This window comes from Lagenorhynchus albirostris, chromosome 12 (genome assembly GCF_949774975.1).
Source record: "Lagenorhynchus albirostris chromosome 12, mLagAlb1.1, whole genome shotgun sequence".
NCBI classification, from domain to species: Eukaryota; Metazoa; Chordata; class Mammalia; order Artiodactyla; family Delphinidae; genus Lagenorhynchus; species Lagenorhynchus albirostris.
In genome coordinates this window covers 48,975,913-48,997,163 of record NC_083106.1, presented here as the reverse complement: position 1 = coordinate 48,997,163, position 21,251 = coordinate 48,975,913, and the positions used below count along the sequence as shown (strand labels likewise).

Here is a 21,251-nt window from a genome sequence, read left to right as displayed (position 1 = left end):
TATAACTGTCGTTTGAAGGCCCGTATCATTTTGTGCGCTCTACTGAATTTGTGGCAGGTAGTTCTTTAGCTTTGTATCTGTTATAATTTGTAGATTTGTGCAGCTGGGGCAGAGTCAACATAAACAAGACAAGAGCAGCCAGCAGTTCTGTTCCAGGTGCCCAGATGGAGTTATAAAATTGTAAGTACTAGATTAGACTTGTAAAAAAAAAAAAAAATCTTTGTATTCATGCCATTCGGGGTGCTTTTTTTTAAGACTTTATGAGAAAGACATTGTCTTGTCCCCAAATTAGTACAAGCACTAAAGCGTCTCCTCCTGGTGTAATACCGTATCCGAGGAAAACTGGGCAGCTGTGGGGATGGGGAAAAGGTTGGGAGCCTTGCCTTGCCTTTGGAGGTGGAACTGGAGTTGGTGGGGATTTTCCTCCAGAAACTCTGCTCTCCAGTGGATAGCAGTGGGATGTAAAAACAGCTCTGACCCTGGAGACAGGCTCCTCAAATTCAGTGCAAGACCCTTGAGGGCAGGAGTGGTTTGTCTTTTCTAGCTCTATATCTTCACCAGTTCTGTTAACTTGCTGTTTAGTGAATAACTTGGAGTTTAGTAAATTCTTAAATAAATAGAACTAGGTTCATATCCTGACTTAACACTCTGCGACTTCTTTTTTTTTTTACCTTGAGCAAGTAACTTAAGTCCTGTGGGGCTCAGTTTCTTTATCTGCAAAATGGGTTAATGGTAGCACCTGCTTCATAGGAGGATGGTGAGGCTGAAATGAAATCATGCGTGCAAAGTGCTGAGATCAGTGTCTGGAATACGTCCTCAGTACGTTGTGATCATCACCATTGTCCCTTTCTTCTTCCTATTTGTCATTGTTCTCTGCTTGTTGGGACCAAACAAAGCAAAGGTTGTGACCAGGAGTGGCTCCTGATGCCATATGATCAGCTGAGTTTCCTCTATAAAAAGGGGTCACTGTGGTGATTAAATGAGGTAGGATGTGCAAGGCATCTAGATCAGTATCTGGCACAGAGCTGACATTTAGTAAATGTTCTCTTCCCTTTTCTTGGTACAACTTTATCAGTTTGTTTAGTAAATTATTTGATAGATACTGACTGCCTGACTTCTCCATGTACTACATCTGCGTGTTCCTAATTGTTAAGAGGCTACTATAGTGATCCAGGCAAAGACTGGTGCCTTAGAGAATAGTGGCTGGGAGGATTTTGGAAATGGGATGAATCTAGGAAATATTAAAAAGTGAAATAGACTGGATAGTGAAATAGTTGGGTATGGGGAAAAGGCCTTACCGAGGATGGCCGTTAGGTTTTTTGGAAACAATAGGTTTGATTCATTCATTCATTTAGCAGATAGGTATTGAATACCTATTCGGACCTGTGTTAGGACCATGGACAGCTGCCATTTGTCAAGGTAAGGAGCACCGTAGGAGGAACCTGTTTGCCTTTCAAGGGGGATCAAAGTGGCCATGTTTAGGAGGCAGTTGAATCAACTGATCTGGAACTCAGAAAAGAGCCTCTGGGAATGTGAATGCATGTTGGTGATAATTAAAGCCTCTGGTTAAAGATGACACCACTTAGGAAAAGAGAATAACAGAGTGAGAAAAGGTCTACAGCTGAGTCTTGAGGGGATCTGAGTTTAACGCTGAGGAGAGAGAGACAGAGATGGCTAATCAGAGAAGGGGAAGGAAAACCAAGACTGTTTTATCACAGCCTCCAAAAGGGCTATTTATCCCTTCTTTCTCTTCCCTTCACTATTTTTTTTTCTCTTTTTTAAAAAACATATGAACGGGCTTCCCTGGTGGCGCAGTGGTTGAGAGTCCGCCTGCCGATGCAGGGGACACGGGTTCGTGCCCCGGTCCGGGAAGATCCCACATGCTGCGGAGCGGCTGGGCCCGTGAGCCATGGCCGCTGAGCCTGCGCGTCCGGAGCCTGTGCTCCGCAACGGGAGAGGCCACAACAGTGAGAGGCCCGCGTACCACAAAACAAAAACAAAAACAAAACATATGAACTCCTATTAACTTAGAGACAGTTTTCCTTTCGTAGGTCTAATTAGCATATGGTAGTATGAGCTCCCAAATGAACTGATAAATATGTGGCCAAAGAAGGAAAGTATTTCAATGTGTTAGTAAAGTAAGAGACTCTGTTAACCGAATTATTCAAATGATTCTTCCGTTAAAATAGTATGGCACAACTTAGGAGGAGCAGGTGATGAAGTGAATATAGCATTACAACATAAAAGGAAAACATGTGCCCACATTTCCTTCCACACTGTGTCTACTTTGATCTGTAACTGGTCTCGCTGTTAAGTTACTTTTAAATTCCTTTTCTCAAAACATTTAGTGTTTGCTTGTCTGAGTCTTAGCACAGATGAAAACCATGTGAATCTAGGATTTTTTTTAACGTTTTCCACTTAATTAGTAAAGAATCAAACATGAGTGTGTCTTGGTGCAGCATCTTCAGCAGGATAACAAAGAGCTTGGTAGGCTCTGCATTATGTTGTCATGGCAACTGCCCGAGAGTGTTGTTTTTTGGTGTGTGTGCACGCGTGCTTTAAATTGAAACTGTAACTAGGTTCTTAAAATGTCAGCTCTTCAATTTTAAATTTCTAAAGCTATGCCAAAACCAAGAGAAATTAGATTTATATGAGATCCTGGAAATTCTCATCTTATTATGTTTTGGGTTCTGGTATTTTAAAAAATATATTGATAGTAAGTTTATTTTAAGTTTATATACATACATATGTATCAACTCATCTCTGGACAATCCATAATCTTACCAGTTTTTCTTGAAATTATGAGGCAAACCAATACTCCTTTCCTAAATATGAGGTATACAACAACCAATGTAAAATATATTGACAGTAAACAATAGGCAAGGAGCCAGTGGATTAGGGGCTCCTGAAGCAGAGGTGCAGAAACCTGCATGGGGAGCTGGGCACGGTCACCCAAGCTCTTGCAGGACATTTCTTAGAAGCGGATGTTAAACCCCAAACTAGTCAATGTCTGTCTGCACTGGCAGCCCAAACACTCATAGCTGTATTCTGTGAGTGTGACCCTCCCTTTGATTCATGCCACTTCCTAGGTGTATGGGTGGTGATTAGGGAGAAATGACATCAGCCAACATTTCCTGAGCGGTGTGTGATGGGCACTATGCTATGTACCTTAATCTATATTAACTCAATTCTCACAGTAACTCTAGGAAGTAGGTCTTTTTTTTTTTCCATTTTAACATCTTTATTGGAGTATAATTGCTTTACAATGGTATGTTAGTTTCAGCTTCACAACAAAATGAATCAGTTATATATGTACATATGTTCCCATATCTCTTCCCGCTTGCGTCTCCCTCCCTCCCACCCTCCCTATCTCACCCTTCCAGGCGGTCACAAAGCACCGAGCTGATCTCCCTGTGCTATGCGGCTGCTTCCCACTAGCTATCTACCTTACATTTGGTAGTGTATATATGTCCATGCCTCTCTCTTGCTTTGTCACCGTTTACCCTTCCCCCTCTCCATAGCCTCAAGTCCATTCTCTAGTAGTAAGTCTGTGTCTTTATTCCTGTTTCACCCCTAGGTTTTTCATGACATTTTTTTCCCTTAAATTCCATATATATGTGTTAGCATACGGTATTTGTCTTTCTCCTTCTGACTTACTTCACTCTGTGACAGACTCTAGGTCTATCCACCTCATTACAAATAGCTCAATTTCGTTTCTTTTTATGTCTGAGTAATATTCCATTGTATATATATGCCACATCTTCTTTATCCATTCATCCAATGATGGACACTTAGGTTGTTTCCATCTCTGGGCTATTGTAAATAGAGCTGCAATGAACATTTTGGTACATGACTCTTTTTGAATTATGGTTTTCTCAGGGTATATGCCCAGTAGTGGGATTGCTGGGTCATATGGTAGTTCTATTTGTAGTTTTTTAAGGAACCTCCATACTGTTCTCCACAGTGGCTGTATCAATTTCCATTCCCACCAACACTGTAAGAGGGTTCCCTTTTCTCCACACCCTCTCCAGCATTTATTGTTTGTAGATTTTTTGATGATGGCCATTCTGACTGGTGTGAGATGATATCTCATTGTAGTTTTGATTTGCATTTCTCTAATGATTAGTGATGTTGAGCATTCTTTCATGTGTTTGTTGGCACTCTGTATATCTTCTTTGGAGAAATGTTATTTAGGTCTTCTGCCCATTTTTGGATTGCGTTGTTTGCTTTTTGTTATTAAGCTGCATGAGCTGCTTATAAATTTTGGAGATTAATCCTTTGTCAGTTGCTTCATTTGCAAATATTTTCTCCCATTCTGAGGGTTGTCTTTTGGTCTTCTTTATGGTTTCCTTTGCTGCACAAAAGCTTTTAAGTTTCATTAGGTCCCATTTGTTTACTTTTGTTTTTATTTCCATTTCTCTAGGAGGTGGGTCAAAAAGGACCTTGCTGTGATTTATGTCATAGAGTGTCCTGCCTATGTTTTCCTCTCAGAGTTTGATAGTTTCTGGCCTTACATTTAGGTCTTTAATCCATTTTGATCTTATTTTTGTGTATGGTGTTACGGAGTGATCTAATCTCATACTTTTACATGTACCTGTCCAGTTTTCCCAGCACCACTTATTGAAGAGGCTGTCCTTTCTCCACTGTACATTCCTGCCACCTTTATCAAAGATAAGGTGTCCATATGTGCGTGGGTTTATCTCTGGGCTTTCTATCCTGTTCCATTGATCTATCTTTCTGTTTTTGTGCCAGTACCATACTGTCTTGATTACTGTAGCTTTGTAGTATAGTCTGAAGTCAGGAAGCCTGATTCCTCCAGCTCCGTTTTTCATTCTCAAGATTGCTTTGGCTATTCGGGGTCTTTTGTGTTTCCATACAAATTGTGAAATTTTTTGTTCTAGTTCTGTGAAAAATGCCAGTGGTAGTTTGACAGGGATTGCATTGAATCTGTAGATTGCTTTGGGTAGTAGAGTCATTTTCACAATGTTGATTCTTCCAATCCAAGAACATGGTATATCTTTCCATCTATTTGTATCATCTTTAATTTCTTTCATCAGTGTCTTATAATTTTCTACATACAGGTCTTTTGTCTCCTTAGGTAGGTTTATTCCTAGATATTTTATTCTTTTTGTTGCAATGGTAAATGGGAGTGTTTTCTTGATTTCACTTTCAGATTTTTCATCCTTAGTGTATAGGAATGCCAGAGATTTCTGTGCATTAATTTTGTATCCTGCTACTTTACCAAATTCATTGATTAGCTCTAGTAGTTTTCTGGTAGCATCTTTAGGATTCTCTATGTATAGTATCATGTCATCTCCGAAGAGTGACAGCTTTACTTCTTCTTTTCCGATTTGGATTCCTTTTATTTCCTTTTCTTCTCTGATTGCTGTGGCTAAAACTTCCAAAACTATGTTGAATAAGAGTGGTGAGAGTGGGCAACCTTGTCTTGTTCCTGATCTTAGTGGAAATGCTTTGAGTTTTTCACCATTGAGGACGATGTTGGCTGTGGGTTTGTCATATATGGCCTTTATTATGTTGAGGAAAGTTCCCTCTATGCCTACTTTCTGCAGGGTTTTTATCATAAATGGGTGTTGAATTTTCTCAAAAGCTTTCTCTGCATCTATTGAGATGATCATATGGTTTTTCTCCTTCTATTTGTTAATATGGTGTATCACGTTGATTGATTTGCGTATATTGAAGAATCCTTGCATTCCTCGAATAAACCCCACTTGATCATGGTGTATGATCCGTTTAATGTGCTGTTGGATTCTGTTTGCTAGTATTTTGTTGAGGATTTTTGCATCTGTGTTCATCAGTGATATTGGCCTGTAGTTTTCTTTCTTTGTGACATCCTTGTCTGGTTTTGGTATCAGGGTGATGGTGGCCTCGTAGAATGAGTTGGGGAGTGTTCCTCCCTCTGCTATATTTTGGAAGAGTTTGAGAAGGATAGGTGTTAGCTCTTCTCTAAATGTTTGATAGAATTTGCCTGTGAAGCCATCTGGTCCTGGGCTTTTGTTTGTTGGAAGATTTTTAATCACAGTTTCAATTTCAGTGCTTGTGATTGGTCTGTTCATATTTTCTATTTCTTCCTGATTCAGTCTTGGCAGGTTGTGCCTTTCTAAGAATTTGTCCATTTCTTCCAGGTTGTCCATTTTATTGGCATAGAGTTGCTTGTAGTCATCTCTCATGATCTTTTGTATTTCTGCAGTGTCAGTTGTTACTTCTCCTTTTTCATTTCTAATTCTATTGATTTGAGTCTTCTCCCTTTTTTTCTTGATGAGTCTGGCTAATGGTTTATCAATTTTGTTTATCCTTTCAAAGAACCAGCTTTTAGTTTTATTGATCTTTGCTATCGTTTCCTTCATTTCTTTTTCATTTATTTCTGATCTGATTTTTATGATTTCTTTCCTTCTGCTAACTTTGGGGTTTTTTTGTTCTTCTTTCTTTAATTGCTTTAGGTGCAAGGTTAGGTTGTTTATTTGAGAGTATCCTATTTCTTTAGGTAGGATTGTATTGCTATAAACTTCCCTCTGAGAACTGCTTTTGCTGCATGCCATAGATTTTGAGTCGTTGTGTCTCCATTGTCATTTGTTTCTAGGTATTTTTTAATTTCCTCTTTGATTTCTTCAGTGATCACTTCGTTATTAAGTAGTGTATTGTTTAGCCTCCATGTGTTTGTATTTTTTACAGATCTTTTCCTGTAATTGATATCTAGTCTCATAGCGTTGTGGTCGGAAAAGATACTTGATACAATTTCAATTTTCTTAAATTGACCAAGGCTTGATTTGTGACCCAAGATATGATCTATCCTGGAGAATGTTCCATGAGCACTTGAGAAAAATGTGTATTCTGTTGTTTTTGGATGGAATGTCCTATAAATATCAATTAAGTCCATATCATTTAATGTATCATTTAAAGCTTGTTTCCTTATTTATTTTCATTTTGGATGATCTGTCCATTGGTGAAAGTGGGGTGTTAAAGTCCCCTACTATGAATGTGTTACTGTTGATTTCCCCTTTTATGGCTGTCAGTATTTGCCTTATGTATTCAGGTGCTCCTATGTTGGGTGCATAAATATTTACAATTGTTATATCTTCTTCTTGGATCAATCCCTTGATCATTATGTAGTGTCCTTCTTTGTCTCTTCTAATAGTCTTTGTTTTAAAGTCTATTTTGTCTGATATGAGAATTGCGACTCCAGCTTTCTTTTGGTTTCCATTTGCATGAAATACCTTTTTCCATCCCCTTACTTTCAGTCTGTATGTGTCTCTAGGTCTGAAGTGGGTCTCTTGTAGACAGCAAATATATGCGTCTTGTTTTTATATCCATTCAACCAATCTGTGTCTTTTGGTGGGAGCATTTAGTCCATTTACATTTAAGGTAATTATCGATATGTATGTTCCCATTCCCATTTTCTTAATTGTTTTGGGTTCATTATTGTAGGTCTTTTCCTTCTTTTGTGTTTCTTGCCTAGAGAAGTTCCTTTAGCAGTTGTTGTAGAGCTGGTTTGGTGGTGCTGAACTCTCTCAGCTTTTGTTTGTCTGTAAAGGTTTTAATTTCTCCATCAAATCTGAATGAGATCCTTGCTGGGTAGAGTAATCTTGGTTGCAGGTTTTTCTCCTTCAACACTTTCAGTATGTCCTGCCACTCCCTTCTGGCTTGCAGAGTTTCTGCTGAAAGATCAGCTGTTAACCTTATGGGGATTCCCTTGTGTGTTATTTGTTATTTTTCCCTTGCTGCTTTTAATATGTTTTCTTTGTATTTAATTTTTGACAGTTTGATTAATATGTGTCTTGGCGTATTTCTCCTTGTATTTATCCTGTATGGGACTCTCTGTGCTTCCTGGACTTGATTAACTATTTCCTTTCCCATATTAGGGAAGTTTTCAACTATAATCTCTTCAAATATTTTCTCAGTCCCTTTCTTTTTCTCTTCTTCTTCTGGAACCCCTATAATTCGAATGTTGGTGCATTTAATGTTGTCCCAGAGGTCTCTGAGACTGTCCTCAGTTCTTTTCATTCTTTTTTCTTTATTCTGCTCTGCAGTAGTTATTTCCACTATTTTATCTTCCAGGTCACTTATCCGTTCTTCTGCCTCAGCTATTCTGCTATTGATCCCATCTAGAGTATTTTTCATTTCATTTATTGTGTTGTTCATCATTGTTTGTTTCATCTTTAGTTCTTCTAGGTCCTTGTTAACTGATTCTTGCATTTTGTCTATTCTATTTCCAAGATTTTGGATCATCTTTACTATCATTATTCTGAATTCTTTTTCAGGTAGACTGCCTATTTCCTCTTCATTTGTTTGGTCTGGTGGGTTTTTATCTTGCTCCTTCATCTGCTGTGTGCTTTTCTGTCTTTTCATTTTGCTTATCTTACTGTGTTTGGGGTCTCCTTTTTGCAGGCTGAAGGTTCGTAGTTCCTGTTGTTTTTAGTGTCTGTCCCCAGTGGCTAAGGTTGGTTCAGTGGGTTGTGTAGGCTTCCTGGTGGAGGGTACTAGTGCCTGTGTTCTGGTGGATGAGGCTGGATCTTGTCTTTCTGGTGGGCAGGTCCACGTCTGGTGGTGTGTTTTGGGGTGTCTGTAGACTTATTATGATTTTGGGCAGCCTCTCTGCTAATGGGTGGGGTTGTGTTCCTGTGTTGCTAGTTGTTTGGCATAGGATGTCCAGCACTGTAGCTTGCTGGTCGTTGAGTGAAGCTGGGTGCTGGCATTGAGATGGAGATCTCTGGGAGATTTTCGCCGTTTGATATTATGTGCAGCTGGGAGGCCTCTTGTGGACCAGTGTCCTGAAGTTGGCTCTCCCACCTCAGAGGCACAGCACTGACTCCTGGCTGCAGCACCAAGAGCCTTTCATCCACAGGGCTCCTTAATTTGGGATGATTCGTTGTCGATTCATGTATTCCACAGATGCAGGGTACATCAAGTTGATTGTGGAGCTTTAATCCGCTGCTTCTGAGGCTGCTGGGAGAGATTTCCCTTTCTCTTCTTTGTTCTCACAGCTCCCAGGGGCTCAGCTTTGGATTTGGCCCCGCCTGTGCGTGTAGGTTGCCGGAGGGCGTCTGTTCTTTGCTCAGACAGGACGGGGTTAAAGGAGCCGCTGATTCGGAGGCTCTGGCTCACTCAGGCCGGCGCGTAGGGAGGGTCACGGAGTGTGGGGCGGGCCTGCGGGGGCAGAGGCCGGCGTGACGTTGCTAGCCTGAGGCGCGCCGTGCGTTCTCCCAGGGGAGTTGTCCCTGGAACCCGGGACCCTGGCAGTGGCGGGCTGCACAGGCTCCCCAGAAGGGGGTGTGGATAGTGACCTGTGTTCGCACACAGGCTTCTTGGTGGCGGCAGCAGCGGCCTTAGCGTCTCATGTCTTCTCTGCGCTCCGCACTTTTAGCCGCGGCTCGCGCCCGTCTCTGGAGCTCTCTTAAGCAGCGTTCTTAATCCCCTCTCCTAGTGCACCAGGAAACAAAGAGGGAAGAAAAAGTCTCTTGCCTCTTCGGCAGGTCCAGACTTTTCCCCGGACTCCCTCCCGGTTAGCCGCGGTGCACTAACGCCCTGCAGGCTGTGTTCACGCTGCCCGACAGAAGCCGGAGCCTCAGCTCCCAGCCCCGCCCGCCCCGTCGGGGGAGCAGACAAGCCTCTCGGCTGGTGAGTGCCGGTCTGCCCCGATGCTCTGCGCTGGAATCTCTCCGCTTTGCCCTCCGCACCCCTGTTGCTGTGCTCTCCTCCGCGGCTCCGAAGCTCCCCCACCCCGCCACCCGCAGTCTCCGCCTCCGAAGCTCCCCCACTCCGCCACTCGCAGTCTCCGCCCGCGAAGGGGCTTCCTAGTGTGTGGACACTTTTCCTCCTTCACAGCTCCCTCCTGCTGGTGCAGGACCCGTCCCTATCCTTTTGTCTCTGTTTATTTTTTTCTTTTGCCCTAACCAAGTACGTGGGGGAGTTTCTTGCCTTTTGGGAGGTCTGAGGTCTTCTGCCAGCGTTCAGTAGGTGCTCCGTAGGAGTTTTTCCACGCGTAAATGTATTTCTGGTGTTTCTGTGGGGAGGAAGGTGATCTCCGAGTCTTACTCTTCCGCCATCTTCCCGGAAGTCATCTTAAACATACTCTTAACATTTTCTGTATCTAGAGGATTTGTCCCAGAATACGTCTCCAAAGAGATCAAGTATGGCAGGTTCCCAAAGTGTTGAAGCTGGAAGGAGAAGCTGAGAGGTGTGCTGAGGAAAACTTCTGGTCATCACCATAGAAAAGGCTATTTTTCCTGTGATGTCGAAGGCTCAGCTTCTCTGTACACCAGTGCCGAATCGAACCTCGGAGACAGAGCTCTAGGAAGTAGGTCTTAACTATCATCTTCATTTTACAGATGGGGAAACTGAAGCACAGAGAAGTTATGTAACTTTCCCAAGGTCAAACAGCTAGCAAGTGGAGGAACAGGATTCAAACCCAGATGAGCTGGCTTTCCATCACTAAGCTGTAAATGCCTAGTGTTACCAGCTGCTCTTATACCCACAGTGGTAAAAATACTGGGTTATTAGTGTGAACAACCCTCATTTTGATCTTCTGACATGATCTAGTTTGTAGGCAGCTCTGTATGCAGACATAATGTTTCAGCCCCATTGAGCTTGGAAATTGTTTTTAATATTTAAAGAGAATATACCTTTATTCTTTTCCTGGTACCCAGCATATTGTCCCAAACGTAGACATGCTTCCTGGGCAAGCATACTTTGCTTGACTCATAACATGATGTGGAGGTTGTTTAAGCCATCATGAGAACAGTGCTACTGCTATTTAGAGTTACTGTCATCCTAGTAAGTTGTAGGTTCTTAGAGGGCAGCCCATCTTTGTGTTCCCTGCTGCCTCCTGAATAGTACCTAAATTGAGTGCTCAGTAAATGTTTGTTGAAATGTACTGACTCTCACCCCCCACCCCTCCCATTACCATCAGAGCCTGCATGGGGCCCCATGAGTATCCCTAGAAACCCACCTCACCCATCCTTGAACACTTTTTAGTTCTTCCCCTATTCTATTTCCTGCTCATAAGCCCTCTGCCCTCTCCTGCCTTCTGATAGAGGAAAAAAGTAAGCACACCAAGGTTTTAGCATTTTTTCTCTCTGTCCTGCTTCCACTTGCACCTGTGACCAAATGCAGAATGAGAAGGGCCTGCGTGGAAGGACTCGCTGTGCCAGGGCGGGTGGGGTGCTGTGTAGCCCAGCGGTGATTTGCTGTATTCATGCCAGAGCACCCTGCCCTCATTGTACACTCCCACCAGTTCTGAGGAGTTTTTAACTAAGCAGCAAGTGCCAATCAGCGTAGGTTAAAAAGAACATGAACTCGCCTATTATTAGTGCCTGCTGTTCCATGGTTCACCTATTCTAAGAACACGTCTCACTTGTTTAAAATTACCTCTAAGAAGTGGTTCAAAATGTAATACATAGAGTTTGGGTAAAATGTGTCTAATTTAGGATTCTTCCAATGCAGGATGAGCTAAATAAGTGTGTTTACTGTTTTAGGACCCTACGGTTGAGTTTATTACCTAAGTACATCTCACAGTAAGTAGCATTTACTGACCTTAGAGGGAATGCCCCTGGGAATGGGCTTCTGCTAGGGGAAGCATTTCACAAATCAGAGGGTGCTGTGACACAGAATTAGGGCACCTTTTCACACCGATGAGGTGAGCTTGACACTAGGCCATGATTAGCTCAACTTTGTTACTTTTCACGGTTTTCAGTGATGAGTCCCTACATACAAGTCACTCTCTGGGGTTCCCCACCCCCGCTCCTGCCTCATTGATTTCATCTAGTCCTCTGCAGATAGTGCTGTCTTCTCTGCTGCAGGCTAAAGAAGTATTTCTGCCTTAATGGCCTTGTTATCTTTCCCAAACACCCGGGAGTACAGTCTTTAAAGGTTTAAGGATTAGAGCAGTTGGGAGGCAGTGATCAATGATTAATCAGCTAATTCCCTCCACAGGTGGGAGATGGTAGGTGACAACAATTCCTCAGCCCAAGGAAACTAGGCTGTGACCTCTTCCCTCACCCCAGAAATTACCATAGAAGTCTTTCTTTCTCTTTGATTCTGGCCTTTACTTTTCTCTCTTTAACCCTCTCCGGCTTTTCTTATAAATACTTTTCTAATTATCTCTTTCTGCTTTCCCCTTACTCCCTATTTCTTTTACTTTTAGTTCCTCTCTTTTCCCCTCTTTTTCTTTTGCCATTCTCTCTCCAGCCCTGCCAGGGTATTTTTAGCTCTTTTTATTTTTAAATACAGTAATCTCTCCACAACACAAATTTCCTTCCTGTATTTTCCGACAGTGCTTTTCAGATTGTAATCCTGGACTCATTAGTGGGCCATGAAATTAATTTAGTAGGCGTCCACGTAACAAAATGAAACAGAACTGAACTGAATCCAGTAGAAGGCTCCAGTGCACGGCACACAGTATGGTTAAGTCTTGTTTCATGAAGTTTTATTTCGATACATAAATGTAGCATTGTGTACCAATTTGCCATGCAAAGTGCATTTCTCACTGTGGATAACAGTCACAGGTTGGATTTCTATGAATGCACCTTTTCTGAAACCACATAACTTAAAAATCTTAACTCTGTTCCTTCTATCTAGGCACTTAATGAATGTTTGTTGATTGGATGAAAATATGTGTGAATGATTCCTGTTGAGAATAATTAGGCAAAGAGAGGAGAGAGGTCACGAAGAAAAGGGGTCAGGAACAGATGAGAGGTTTCTGTGGTGTATCCAAAGTGGATAAAATAAATGCAGGCCTTGGAAAATACACTCTTGTTACTCACAGTGAATTGAGAGCTGGGATGACTAACCAAGGGAAGGAGGTGGCAGGAAGCTACACTGAAAGTCAAAATGAAAAGCTGTTAGATGGATAAAGGAAAAACAGAAAAAAGTTGAATGCCTCTGTTTGAAGATTGTCTACAATAGCACTATGTATACTATGTAAAACAAGAAAATTTAATGGAACAGGGTGACTTTTTTGCACCTTTCAGAGTAGGCTGTCCTGAAAGGTTTCTAGCATATAAGGAATAATAAATGGAAATTTAATTGTAGGTACTTGTGTAATTAATTTAATGTATCTAAAATGACTTTGATATTTTAAAAATTTAGTATATTGACTATTTGTTTTTGGTGACTGCAAAGCATACCATTTATGGGGATTCTGTAGGTTCACACGAGGACTTGAGTACCTCCCCTTAATATGGGTTTTTCTTTTTTTCCAGGAACCTAGCTAGCACTTCTATAAGGTAAGGTATACTTACCTTCTAGGTAAGGCATTATAGGCATTAAATGACAGGTATTTATTGACTGTTCACTATGTTCCAGGTTAGGTGTACATACAGTAATACACAGTTGAGTGAGATATAGTCCCTGCCTCTGAGGGTTTACATTGACCCGGGGATGGGGGGGGGTGGTCAGTGATTCCAGGTGTAGGAGGTGCTGTGAAGGTGTTAGCAGAGGAGGCTCTGGGGGTGCAGAGAAGAATCCAAATCAGACAGATTCCTGGGCAAGCTGACCCTCAGGCTAAATTCTAAGGGAAAAATGGAGTTGCCCGGTTGAAGACGGCAGAGAGGGCAGAGGGTGAAGACCACACACAGCTTTTGGAGACCCATATGGAATTCTGTGTCTAGTGCAAGGGGAGTGTCAGCAAGGAGGCCAGAGAGACAGACCGGCAGGAACAAGATCAGAAAGAGATGCTAAGTGAGAGAGAGTGACCCTTGTCCTAGAAGCATGTTTTAATCAGGAGAGTGATAAAGGTCACTCTGGAAATAGCATGGAGAATGGATTGGAGAGAGAGAAACAGCATATCTGTTGGAAACATCAGGACAAGAAAGTGATTGGAGTCTGCTTGCTATTGGCAGTTGAAATAAAGGGATTTATTTTGTAAAGGCAGACTCTGTAGGGATTCGTAAATTTTGATAATGGATTAGATGTGAGGAATGTGTTAGAGGCAGGAGTTTTCTAGATTAGTTGAGTAGGTCTGGTTACCAGGATTGGAAGTACATGACAAAGGTAAATTTGGGAGCTAAGGTCGTTCGTTTGTGACCGTAATAAGGTCAAGACAATTTGTCTGGGGCTCAAGAGGTTTTAGATTAGAGAGATTCAGTAATTTTGTGGATTTTTTTCTGCTCTTGATTTAAAAAGCAAGTAAGTTAAATTTTGTATCTTTCTCTGATGGGGGTCTGAGTTAAATAGGTTATTATACATGGTTTTCAAATTTTCTTGAGATCCACAGTCTGATTAAAAGGAAAAAAAATCTTTCAATTACTGATAGAGATGAAGAATTTATTAGGGTTTTAAATGTATTTTTAGCCCATAAAACACTGACTTATTTTTTTTTACATGAGCAAGCAGGTTAATCCTGGGGGAACAGATTTGCATATCTGATACGGCCACGTGAGGGTTATTACTCATTGGTTTTCTTAGCTCTGCATACAAGAATCACATTTCGTAACCGTTTAACCTTTTGTTATTTTGTTAGTTTACCAAATTATCATCAATTCTGTGTATGGAAGGTGAGTGGGATGGTTTCGGGCAGCTGGAGTGGCCACCGCGCCTTCCTGACAGCCTTTCCTTTTGCACGATGATGTTGTATGCCCAGGTATGATGTGTTCATTGCCCTTGTCTTCTCTGAGCTTATGCAAGAAGTCTTTCCAGTTAACATAAAACTTGGGTTGAAATACAACAAAAACCATTTTAATTTTATATTTAAATGTAGGTCTGTCATCCTACATGTGACTCAGGACCCTTTGGGGCTTTTACACATGATTTTAAAAATAAAGTACACGTCCCATCAAGTCCTAATTGTGTTCAGAATCCACCAACAGGCATCAATAGTCTTTTAATGTTGTATCATAATTTTCTGTGGTTAATATTTTAGTAGTATTATTCGTTTTCCTTATGGTTTTATGAAGAAATTTGAAGAATACTACCATGCAAATCAATTACATTATGTTTTCAAAATTAAAGGTGCGTTCATATTTTGTAATCACCCTTCTTCCATCCCTCCCAATTTATGGGAATAGAAAGTCCTTGGTTAAAAAAAAAGAAAAAAAAAACCCACTATGTGGTATTTTTAATCTGAAATTAATCTAAAAAAAACCTGTTAGTTACTTGAGGCAAGGCTTAACTGCCTTTGGGTCCCCAGTCCCTAGCATAATACCTTGTGTGCAGTAAGCATTAAATAAATTATGAATGAATAATATTTGATATTCAGTAGTTTTACCTCTTTAAGGAATATCATGCAGTAGTTAAGTGTGAGGGAGAAAAAGGGAGAAATGTCAGTGTTAACAAATTGAAGCAAACGGCAAGACAAATGATAAATATTTGTAAGTTTTTATTTCACTGTAGTGTATTTTCAGTTTTAGATGTAACAACAGAGTTCTTGGCAGGTCTCTCATGATTTTCTTAATTGACAAACCATTGATGTCCTTATTAGTTAATTTATACATTATGTTAGTAGGACAGGCTAAAATAGGATCATGATTTTCTTTTTAAATTTAATTTTGTCCAGCTTTATTAAGATGTAATTGACATATAGCATGTGTAAGTTTAAGGTGTACAATGTAATGATTTGATATCTGTATATACTGCAAAATGGTCACCATAATAAGGTTAGTTAACACGTCCGTCACCTCACCTAGTTAAAACTCTGTGTGTGTGTGGTGAGAACTTTTAAAATCTATTCTCTTAGCAACTTTCAATACACAATACAGTATTATTAACTATAGTCACCATGCTGTACACTGCATCTCCAGAACTTATTTATCTTATGAGTTTGTACCTTTCGACCACCTTCAGTCATTTCCCCTATCCCTCACCCCCTGTCTCTGGCAACTACCTACCAATCTGTTGTTTCTATGAGTTCAGTTTTTGTTTTTGAGGGGGTACTTAAGATTCCACATATTAGTGAGATCATATGGTATTTTTCTTTGTCTGACTTACTTCACTGAGGCATAATGTCCTCAGGGTCCATCCATTTAACAAAAGGCAAGATTCCTTTTTTTTTTAATAGCCGAATAATATTCTTTGTGTATATATAACACATCTTTATCCATTCATCCATTGATGGACACTTAGGTTGCTTTCATGTCTTGTCTATTGTAATTAATGCTGCAATGAACAGGGGGGTACATATATCTTTTTGAGTTAGTGTTTTTGTTTTCTTCAAATAAATAGCCAGAATTGTGATTGCTGAATCATATGGTAGTTCTATTTTGAATTTTTAGGGGAACCTCCATACTGTTTTCCATAGTAGCTGCACCAATTTATATTCCCATTAATATGTACAAGGGTTCCCTTTTCTCCACATTCTTGCCAGCACTTATCTTTTTTTAAAAAATAAAATTTATTTATTTATTTTTGGCTGCATTGGGTCTTCGTTGCTGCACGTGGGCTTTCTCTGGTTGCAGTGAGCGGGGGCTACTCTTCATTGTGGTGCACGGGCTTCTCATTGCAGTGGCTTCTCTTGTGGCGGAGCACGGGCTCTAGGCACATGGGCTTCAGTAGTTGTGGCTCGCGGGCTCTAGAGCTCAGGCTCAGTAGTTGTGGCGCATGGGCTTAGTTGCTCTGCAGCATGTGGGATCTTCCTGGACCAGGGCTCAAACCCATGTCCCCTGCATTGGCAGGTGGATTCTTAACTACTGCATCACCGGGGAAGCTCTATCTCTCCTTTTTGATAATATTCTAATAGGTGTGAGGTGATATCTCACTGTGGTTTTGATTTTCATTTCCCTGATGATTAGTGATGTTGAGCACCTTTTCATGTTCCTGTTGGCCGTTTATATGTCTCCTTTGGAAAAATATCTGTTCGAGTCCTTTGCCCATTTTTTAGTTGGATTATTTGTTTTTGTGCTATTGAGTGGTATGAGTTCCCTATATATTTTGGCTATTAACCCCTTATGAGATAACGTGGTTTGCAAATATTTTCTCATTCCATAGGTTGCCTTTTCATTTTGTTGATCACTTCTTTTACTGTACAGAAGCTTTTTATTTGGATGTAGCCCCATTTGCTTATTTTTGCTTTTGTTTCTTGTGCTTTTGGTGTCATATCCACAAAATCATTGACAAGACGGATATCAAGGAGCTTTTCTCCTATGTTTTATTCTAAGAGTTTCATGGTTTCAGGCCTAACATTTAAATCTTTAGTCCAATTCTGCTTTTGTGTATGATGTAAGAAAGGGGTCCATTTTCAGGTTTTTTTGGATGTGAATATCCAGTTTTCCCAGCATTATTTATTGAAGAGATTATCTTTTCTCCATTGACTATTCTTGGCTCCCTGGCCAAATATTACTAGACTATGTATGGATAGGTTTATTTCTGAGCTCTCAATTCTGTTTCATCAGCCTACGTGTCTGTTTTTATGCCAATAGCATACTGTTTTGATTATCATAGCTTAGTAATATGGTTTGAAATCAGGAAGTGTGATGCCTCCAGTTTTTTTATTATTATTATTTATTTATTTGGCTGTGCCAGTTCTTAGTTGCAGCATGTAGGATCGTCATTGCTGTGTGGGGGATCTTTTAGCTGTGGCATGTGGAATCTAGTTCCCTGACCAGGGATCAAACCTGGGCCCCCTGCATTGGGATCCTGGAGTCTTAACCACTGGACCACAGGGAAGCCCTGATGCCTCCAGTTTTTTTTTAAATTCTTCTTTCTCAGGATTGCTTTGGCTTTTTGGGATCTTCTGTGGTTCCATAAAAAATTTTGAATCATTTGTTTTATTTCTATAAAAAAATGCCATTGGAATCTTAACAGAGATTGTAATGAATCTGTAATTACTTTTAAACATTATTTATTCTTCCAGACCATGAACACTGGATACTTTCCATTAAATTACATTTTCTTCAGTTTCTTTCATCAGTGTCATATAGTTTTCATGGTACAGCTCTTTTACCTCCTTGGTTAAATTTATTCCTAAGTACTTGTTTTTGATTCTATTGTAAAGGGGATTGTTTTATTTCTTTTTCAGATAATTCATTGTTAGTGTATAGAAACTGAACTGGTTTTTTTGTATCTTGATTTATTATCCTGCAAATTTACTGAATCCATTTATCAGTTTTTTCCTGGAGTTTTTAGGATTTTCTATCTATATATCAGCTGCAAATAGGAGTAATTTTACTTCATCCTTTCTGATTTGGATCCCTTTTACTCCTTTTTCTTGCCTTATTGTTCCGGCCAGGATTTCCGGTACTGTGTTGAATAGGAGTGGTGAGAGTGGGCACCCTTGTCTTGTTCCTGATCTTAGAGGAAAATCTTTCAACCTTTTATCATTGAGTCTGTTAGCTGTGGGCTTGTCATATATGGTCTTTATTATGTGGAGGTATGTCCCTTCTATACACAACTTGTTGAGAGTTTTTATCATGAATGGATGTTGAATTTTGTCACATGCATCTATTTGAGATGTCATGTGATTTTTGTCTTTCATTCTATTAATGTGATGTATCACATTTACTGATTTGCATGTTGAACCATTCTTGCATTCCAAGGATGAATCCCACTTGATCATGGTGTATAATAACTTTAATGTACTGTTGAATTTGATTTGCTAGCATTTTGTTGAGAATTTCTGTACGTATATTCATTGATGATACCGATCTGTAGTTTTCTTTTCTCCTAATGTCCTCATCTGGCCTTGGTATCAGGGTAATGCTGGCCTCATAAAATGAGTTTGGGAGTGTTCCCTCTTCAATTTTTAAAAGTGTTTGAGAGATTGGTATTAATTCTTCTGTAAATTTTTGGTAGAAATCACCAGTGAGACCATCTGGTCCTGGGCTTGCTTTGTTGGGAGGTTTTTATTACTGATTCAATCTTCTTACTCATTATTAGTTCAAAATTTCCATTTCTTCATGATTCAGCCTTGGTAGGTTGTATGTTTCTAGGAATTTATCCAGTTCTTCTAGATTGTCCGTTTTTTTGGTGTATATCAATTGTTTATAGTTGTCTTGTATGAGCCTTTGTATTTCCGTGATATCAGTTGTAATGTCTCCTCTTTCATGTATAATTTTTTTGATTTTGGTCCTCTTTTCTCCTTGGTTATTATAGCTGAAAATTTGTATGTTTTGTTTATATTTTCAGAGAAACAGCCTTTGGTTTTGTTAATCTTTTCCATTATTTTCCTATTCTCTATTTCATTGTTTCTACTTTCATCTTTATTATTTCCTATCTTCTGCTAACTTCTGGTTTAGTTTGTTCTTTTTCTAGTTCCTTGAGGTGTAAAGTTAGATTGAGATCTTTCTTTTTTCTTGATAAATGTGTTTCTCTCTGTAAACTTGCCTCTTAGAACTTCTTTTGCTGCATCCATGAGTTTTTTGGTATGTTAGTTTATATTCTTGTTTGTCTCAAGATATTTTTTGCTTCCCTTTTGATTTCTTCTTTGATCCATTGGCTGTTCAGGAGGGTGTTGTTTAATTTACATGTCTTTGAGTTTTTCAGCTTTTCTCCTGTTATTTTTAGTTTCATTCCATTGTGGTCAGAAAAGATACTTGATGTAATTTCTATCTTTTGAATTTGTTGAGAGTTGTTTTATGACTTATCGTATCATCTAGCCATGAAAATGTTCCTTGTGCTCCTGAGAAGAATGTATATTCTGCTGCTGTTGGATGGAATGTTCTGTATATGTTTCTTAGGTATATTTGTTTAATAGTGTTGTTCAAATCCTGTTTTTTAATTTATTTTCTGTCTGGATTATCTATCCATTATTGAGAGTAGGGTATTAACGTCCCCTACTATTATTGTATTGCAGTTTATTTCTCCTTTTAGTTAGTATTTACTTTATATATTTAAGTGCTCCGATGTTGGATGCGTGACTGTTTACAATTTTTGTGTCTTCTTGGTGGATTAACTCCCTTTATCATTGTATAATGACTTTCATCATCTCTTTTGACCATTTTTAACTTAAATTCTATTTTGCTTGATATGGTATAGTGACTTCTGCTTTCTTTTGCTCACCAATTGCTTGAAATAACTTTTTCCATCCCTTCAGTCTCAGTCTGTGTGTGTCCTTAAAGCTTAATTGCGTTTCTTGTAGGCAGCATATTGTTGGATCTTTTTTTAATTTATTCAGCCACTCTGTCTTTTGATGGGAGAATTTAATCCATTTTTTTGTGTGTGGTACATGGGCCTCTCACTGTTGTGGCCTCTCCCATTGCGGAGCAGAGGCTCTGGATGCACAGGCTCAGCGGCCATGGCTCACGGGCCCAGCTGCTCCACGGCATGTGGGATCTTCCCAGACCGGGGCATGAACCCGTGTCCCCTGCATCAGCAGGCGGACTCCCAACCACTGCGCCACCAGGGAAGCCCAATCCATTTACATTTAAAGAAATTATTCATAGGTAAGGACTTACTGTTGCCATTTTGTTCATTGTTTTGTAGATCTTTTGTTCCTTGCCTCCTTTCTTGCTGTCTTCCTCTGTGATTTGATGACTTTTTGTAGCAATGTACTCTGACTCCTTTATCACAGTCTTTTTTGTGTCTACTACAGATTTTTCCCTGTGGTTACTACGATACTTACAGAAGATATATTTGTAGCATCCTATTTTAAGGTGATAATAACTTCAGCAGCATGCAGAAACTTTGTACTTTTACATCTCCCCCACCACCCGTGATGTGGCAGGTTACTGATGGTATGATTTATGCCTTTTTAATATTATATACCCAATAACAAATTATTCTAGTTGTGGTTATTTTTAATATTTTTTAACTTTTAAAGTAGAGTTGCATGTGAATTATGCACCACCATTACAACATTAGAGAATCTGACTTTGACTATATATTTATATTACCAGTGGGATTTACACATCCATATGTTTTCACAGTGTTAATTAGCATCCTTTTATTTCCACTGCCCAGTGAGCTCCCTGGCCAGACAGGGCCACCAGCTCAGCTCTGCAGATGCAAAGAGCCTCTGGCTGGGATCTGTGTTCAGTTGTAGCTGCAGGGAGGAGTATGTTCTGCCAGGATTTGAGTGCTGGTTACTGTAAGCCCTGCCCCGCTTCTCGATTTCTCTGATTCTCCATGATCAAGCTCCAGAGATTTCCCCAGTGATCCCTGTGAGGGGAGACCCCAGTGGGCCCCCTGGGAAGTACCCTGCAGGGCTGGGGGAGCTGGATATTTACTTTGGGCTTTTTCCCCCCGCTGTAGAAACTACAGACCTGGGGGCCCTCTTGTGTGGCCTTGTGACCATCCAGGGGATGAGCAGTGCAGTCAGAGTGTAGCCATTCCTCTTATTCTTCTAATGCTTTCCTTCTCGGTCTCTGTGG

General features: G+C 40.2%; 1 protein-coding gene across 1 annotated transcript in view; it reads left to right on the top strand.

The window, feature by feature from the left end:
* FIG4 (FIG4 phosphoinositide 5-phosphatase) overlaps nt 1-21,251 on the top strand; it is a 136,995-nt gene that overhangs the window by 90,351 nt on the left and 25,393 nt on the right. Inside the window, exon 22 of the mRNA XM_060167971.1 lies at nt 94-180. Coding sequence (XP_060023954.1) covers nt 94-180 — 87 coding nt within the window. The remainder of the gene's footprint in view (nt 1-93; nt 181-21,251) is intronic.